The following is a 6812-nucleotide window of genomic DNA, read 5'->3' as shown; positions in this document are numbered from 1 at the left end:
GGGAGGCTCGGGGACAGGGTTTTCTCACGTTCTACGTAGATTTTAGATGGTTTGTGCAGCCTTTGGGGGGTGGGGAAGAGGGACGAATTTCAAGGGAAAATTATTTAACTTTTCTCTAACAGTCACGGGCTCATGGTACGGCCCCTCTCAGTCGCCAACAGTCACGTCCAGACACCAGCACTCATCAGCTCCTGTCCTAGGGCAAGCCCAGAGTAATTGAGACTGGCGGGTATTTTTGTTCCTATATGATAGCGGTTATTTTGCTTCCTATATGATATCATAGTGAACAGTGAATTGTCGTGACAACTGAAGCCAGATATGTCATGTAGCTTAATGCTAGTGGTCTAAATTACCTTAAGTCCATGGAAATTCCTTGTGGCTTTCCAGGGCTGTGTCTGGAATAAAGGAGCCTGAAAATATCACGTAAAAATAAAGCATAACTAAGTGGAAAGAAAGAAAAATGCAGTCATTAAAGAAGATGTTTAGCATATGTACAATGCAGTCGTTTATTATGTTCCCCTCTGTTGCTTGTTGCTGTTTAATCAAACCCACATTATTAGTAGTACTTACAAAAAGGAATAAGACAGCAAAGGCTCACGGCCAGTTTTTACTCAGATGTGCCAGGTATTTCAGCACATCTGACTGTAAACTGGTGAACGAATTGTACTATTCGCATACATCCTTCCTCATGGCTTGATAGTTTCAGGAAAGGTGTTGACCACTGCTTTTTAGCCACAACCAGTACATGACTCCCTGAATTAGTGTTTTGGTGTCATTTTGGGGGAATGATTAACAAAAATGCCTTTTCTTAATCACCTCTAAACATGTAGAGAGGGAAAATCTTGAAGATATCCTCTAGTAGCAATGTGAGAAATATTTTCTACCCTAGTTTTATATTTATAGTAAAGCTGTACATAAATATAACAAAATATCCATCCAACTTAATTGAGAGAACAACGAGTAAAACAGCATAGGTGTAAACATTTCCCTAGGTGAATGCTTTCTAAAATTAATAGTCTGCATGTGTTATTTAGCACTGAATACCTGTACTAATTCCCATACTATATTTTTTGTTTGTAGATCCTAGTAAATGTCGGCAATTTTTTCACGTTGGAGTCTGTCTTTGTAGCACCAAGAAAAGGAATTTACAGTTTCAGTTTTCACGTAATTAAAGTCTATCAGAGTCAAACAATTCAGGTACGTTGATCAAGTATGATTATGAAATCTTTTACTTTAATTATATATTTAGAATAGGATCTCGACTGAATGCAGGAGTATTTAATATACTGTCGAGGAAAAATAGCTTAGTTTAAAGCAACCTGTGGTGTAGAGTTCCTGGCAATAGAGTGAATACATTTGAACTGAACATCTGTAATAAGGCAGGATCCTCACCTCAGATTGCCATAGCTTCACTTCTGTACCCTAAGAACTGCACATCTGGAGTGATTTAATAAAACATTAAATGGAATGACTCATCCAGGAGTAAAACAGAGTTCTAAATTTCACTTAATTGCATAAATAATCATGAAGTGTCATATTTTGTTGCAGTTTAAACTCATTGTCTCTAAACACAGAACTTCTGGGGCTATATACCAGATTTGACTATTTTTGTAATATTTTGTGACCTGGCTGACAGCTCATGATGCCAGGTACCTGTTTATGACACTCGGCTGTTGTGGACCGAGAGTAGTTAAGGTGGTCTACTTGTTTTGTACTACACTGAAATGTTATACCTCTATAGGGATGCCTTCTAGGGAACTTTTGTAGCAGTTTAAACATTTTTCCCCTTACAAAACATAAAAGGTGGAATATATTGGAAAAAACAAAACAAAACAAAAAACTGAGTGATTCTGCACATTCTTCTGTAGCTTAATAGTAGCTGAACTACCTAGTTAAATACAAGTAGGTACTAGCTTAGAGGAAAAGCCTCTAAGTTCCTGAACATTCCCTTGCTAAGCCAACAGTAAATTCCTTAAAGTACATTCCTTCATGGCAGGTCATACAATTGCTGTGACGTATGTCCTGGCTTTCTAGATCTGAAATAACATCTGTGGCTTTGCTTGTTTCCACCCACGAGACCACCAGATTCATAGAAGTATCTGATGCTTTTCCCCTGATCTGTCTTGCTCCTGAATATAGTTTCAGTGTACAAGGCTAAGATGAAGTGGATTTCTGCAGGAGAAGTGATCAGCCTTTTCTTTTTGGCTTTGGGTTGCCAGTAAAGATCTTGGGAAACATATAAATAGTAGAGATGGCAGAGAAAGCCGGTGCGAGACACATTCGCATCCCTGGTGAAATTCGCCTTCAGTTTACACCATGAAATCGTGGTTCCATTCAGGTCAATGACAAAATTCTTAAATTAAATATTGACTTCATGAAAATTTCTATAATGAGGTATTTAATATTCTCAGACTTTGCTCTTTTCACTCTCTTAAATGCTGAAAGTTGAAATGGCCTAGAATAACTGCATGTGAGCCAGCTTCATTGGATTTAAAATCCATATTGCCAAGAAAGATGGCAAAGGGCTTGGATTCTGGAAGTCCATTGCAGACTTTGGGTTTTCACATACTGGGTACCCAAACCCGGGAGTCCGGAGATCGTAACAGAGAATGTTACAACCTGTGACATGACCTGAAATCTTTCATAGACCAAGAGTTTCTAAAGTGATGGGTGGGTTTGATTAACTCCATTTTGGCATAGTTAATATGAGACACATCTGATGTTTCTTCTGCTGTAATTAAAATAGCTTTAAGATGACCTTCAGGGGAACCTGGTCCAGAGTGATGGTACAGAAGGAATGATATAAACCCAAACCAAGCAATGAGTAAACTCCTGATGCCCTTTCTTTGCATGTGTGATAGCTAGGGAGGAGGACCAAAAGCCATTGCAGTGGAACAAACCAGCCTGAGTCTCAGCCACATGCAGACTTAAACACCACTAAATCACCTGAAGGCTTCCTACAAAAGTGATATCACTATGCCCCTTGAACATCTGCTAGTGCCATTAAATATCATTAAACTGAAATTGATTCCCTGGGGACATCTGATTAAGTGGCTTTCCCAGGTAGGCGAATCCCAAATCAGGGCCAGATTCTGCTGCCCTGATTTATGCTGAGCACTAATTTATTCTGTGATGACTCCCATTAAAATTAATGGGAGCCTATGCAAGGCCAGCATACTTGATATGAATAAGCATTTCATAATTCACCGCTCTGTGACTGCATTATAGGTGCTTAAAAAGGAAAAGCAGAAGAAAGCTAATAGTTTGCCATTGGGGAAATGAAAAATGCCTGGATCTGTGCATTCCCCCAGCCCCTGCCCGTCTTTATTTACAGAGTGTCTGTGTGATGGTGCTTTCGGAGCAGAGGCAGTGCTGGCTTTCAGAAGTGTTTTGTAGAAAGATGGATTCAGTACCAAAACATGGTACAGTTGTTCATAAAGCTTAAGGTCTGTTCTAAGCTTTAGAACTAAGCTGCCCTCAGCAATGGAAGGAACATATATTTTGCTCTTGATGAAGTGTAAGCTCCCAGCCTGCTGTGGTACCTTTGACATCTCGTTAGCTGAGTATGTCACATCCCTGGGTGCCTAAGTTTCTTGGAAATGTCTTCTTTGCCACTGCATGTCTAAATAACTCGTGAGGTGGCAAAGGACAACAAACTGAGGGATAGCTCACAGTTCTGTATTACCAGAGAATTCAAACAGCTCATGTGCCCAAGCAACAGGTGAAAGCTACGGTGTGTTGCCTTTCACACTGACTGAGCTCAGGCCATGGCACGCGGTGGACAGTGACTTCCCTCAGCTGCAGGCCAAGCCCATGAAACACAAACACACTTGGCCACTCCAAATAAAAGTAATTGTCAGGTTAAAAGAAAAAAAGAAAGCAGTGAAGACTGCCACCTCAGCAGACCTCTTACTCCATAGTTAATGTTCAGAGACAATTCGTGTTTTTCTGTTAATTAGAACTTTTCAGTGTTTTTTCTCTTGTAGGTTAATTTGATGCTAAATGGAAAGCCAGTCATTTCAGCTTTTGCTGGGGACAAGGACGTCACACGTGAAGCTGCCACTAATGGAGTCCTGCTCTATCTAGACAAGGAGGATAAGGTTTACCTGAAATTGGAGAAAGGTAATCTGGTCGGTGGATGGCAGTATTCTACATTTTCTGGCTTTCTGGTCTTTCCCCTGTAAAGTCAATTTTTCCTATGTGGACTCATCATTGCCTCTGTTACATGAAGATCATTTTATCATCATGGGATTGGTGTTTCTTTATTGGTTTTTCATGGGTGAATATGGATTCTCTTTATGGATTTTGGTCACATCTGAACTACTCAGAAGTTTCACAGAATTTTTTGTGTTTAAATACAATATACTTGGATTGAGACTAAAGCAGACAATAAGTATCTATGCTTAATGTTACAGTCTAAAGTTGCCTGCAAGATTTATTCAGATTTCACTTACTGGACATAATGGATTCATGGGAGAAGTGGATTTCTTTAATTACGAAAAGACTGGCAACCAGGTCTATAATTTAGGAGAGTTTGAGTTCAGACTTCAATCAAGAGTTGTTAGTGTGTTGCTGCCAAAGAACTGTATATTGATATATTGGTCATACATGTTTTTGTCATTGGATCTTAACTGACATGATCTATTCCATTGTCTTGAGAAAGGTAATTATTATTGATAAGTGGTTGACTTTAATTCTCCTCTGCGTGTAGTGTGTTGGATGATTCACCCATATGTTTATGCTCTGTCACTGGTCACAATCAAGTCTAGCTTACCTAAAGCTAAGAGGATGTGGTTTATGTATTTTAGTTGGATGTGAGAGGCATTCCGCTTTTCCATGTGCTGTTTTCTAAAAAGAAGAGCAGATTATAGCCATCAAGAAAAAGATTTTTACGGGGGTTAAAGGTGGTCATTCAGGCACAACTTTGCAAAACAGCTTTGCCCTGCAGGAAATCTCACTCTTGTTCTTCAATTTTAATTAACATGATTGATAATAGCTTCCTTATTAGAAACCTAAGGGATTCCTTCCTTAGACACAACCGCTTTATTAGCTGGAGATGAGATCCTATTGTAATTATGTCTGTTTTTGAAACCTTCTGTTGTGTTAAGGGTATCATCTGGTTTTGCCTTAAATCCACAACTGTATATAACTTTAGATCATACGTTTAACAAATATTAAATCCAAATAGCCGGTACCTAACTTGGTGCAATTGCTTTTTGGCTTTCGTACAGGTCATATGAATTCATAAACTTATTTATTATATCATTGTTACATAATAAAGATTAATATATGTTAGCTCAATTTTTGACCTTTGGATTTTGGAAGTCACTTCATGCTATTTTTTTACTGGATATAATGATTATATGCAAAGTGTAAGCTTTTGGGATTCACAGAAACTGTCCTGAGAGGCAGGCAAACTGTCATAATTTAGTCCATCAGAATCCTAGAGGTAATCAGAATGATTTAGAAATAACCTATGCATTTTATTTAAAAACATTTAGGCAGAAATCCTGGCTTCACTGAAGTTAATGTTAAGAATCACATTGATTCCAATGGATTTTGGATGAAATCTGTGCTTTAGGTTTTGCCATCAGCATTAAACTCCAGCGCCATCAAACTGAGTGTCAATTAGAAATGCTTTTCACACGAACTGCTAACGAAACATCCCATGTGCCCAAAATATACACTGAATTTAATGGATATTTGTGCCTTGCATATCATGAAGGATTGAAGTGTATCCAGCAATCTGGGGCTTTCTCTAAAAAAAAATGTTTTAGGCTCGGATTTGCTGTTTTAGTTAATCTGGTTTCAATTTCTTCACTTGTTAGCCAAGTGCAGTGTATCCTATTGCTCTAACTGGATATTTCACTGATTTAAAGTCTAATGCCTGGCTGGTTGATGCTCCTGATAAAGATATCAGAGAATCAATAGCACAGAGTTGTCCCCAAATTCCTTATTTTTCCAGACCCAACATACAGGATTTTTTGGGGGAATTTCAGGAGGATAGGTGGGTACATTTGCACCTGTCTGAAATAAGTCATGTGAGGAGGTAATTTGTTAGACACAGTATCATCTCTGTACAGAAAACATCCGTTTGGGAGGAAGTGGAAAGACACAGCAAGAAGGTGAATTATTTACATTGCTGAAAAATCTAAAAAAGTTTTTCATTACACCTAATCAAATTGTATCACCACTGTACCCCTAAAATGTGTGTGTATATATATATGTATATCTAAAAATCCCTGGAATGGCAGCACATAGTATGCATGATATTATAAGAAAGTTATTTGTCAGAAGAGTTTATTTCAGAGGAAAACATCATCATTTTGTATGTAAAATCTGAAAAGCTCACCTTACCCATTGATAAAGGAAATGTTCATACACAGACAGAAGAAAAATGACATTAAAGGATACTTTTTAGAATAATCAAACTTTAGTTTGCAAACATGATCTTTAAAAGCTGCCTTTAGCATTCAGCAGTAATACTGGGCTATCTTAATATACTGTTGATTTCCCCTTGGCAAAACATTTCTGATTGCTTCAGAGTCATTCACAGTTATTTAAACTTAGACTAGAGAATCTAGGAAGTTATTCAGTTAAGGAAATACGTTTTGATGGAAATGGCCTAAGTTTTTCCTCCTAGCTGCTAAAATCAGAATTACTAACTAATTATTAAAGGAAAAAAAAACACCACAAAACTTTGGGAGCAGACGCTGTAGAGCAGCCTGTGTTACCTTCAGAGAGCGCTGAGCACTGACTCCCCTCCGAGGTGGCCTCTGGAGATGGGCAGTTCTCTTAGCTCATGCTTAACA

The 6812-nt window shown here is 38.3% G+C and overlaps 1 protein-coding gene across 1 annotated transcript; it reads left to right on the top strand.

Moving 5' to 3' along the window:
• Nucleotides 1-1080: 1080 nt before the first annotated feature.
• Nucleotides 1081-4596, top strand: CBLN4 (cerebellin 4 precursor; the record flags this gene model as incomplete). Its single annotated transcript, XM_009866384.1, has 2 exons — nt 1081-1197; nt 3987-4596. Coding segments are annotated over 2 exons (315 nt in total), but the record flags the coding sequence as incomplete, so codon positions are not given.
• Between the last annotated feature and the right edge of the window lie 2216 nt (nt 4597-6812).

The sequence above is a fragment of the Apaloderma vittatum genome, unplaced genomic scaffold, assembly GCF_000703405.1.
Source record: "Apaloderma vittatum isolate BGI_N311 unplaced genomic scaffold, ASM70340v1 scaffold30783, whole genome shotgun sequence".
Classification (NCBI taxonomy): Eukaryota; Metazoa; Chordata; class Aves; order Trogoniformes; family Trogonidae; genus Apaloderma; species Apaloderma vittatum.
This window is presented reverse-complemented; position numbering and strand designations above follow the sequence as displayed.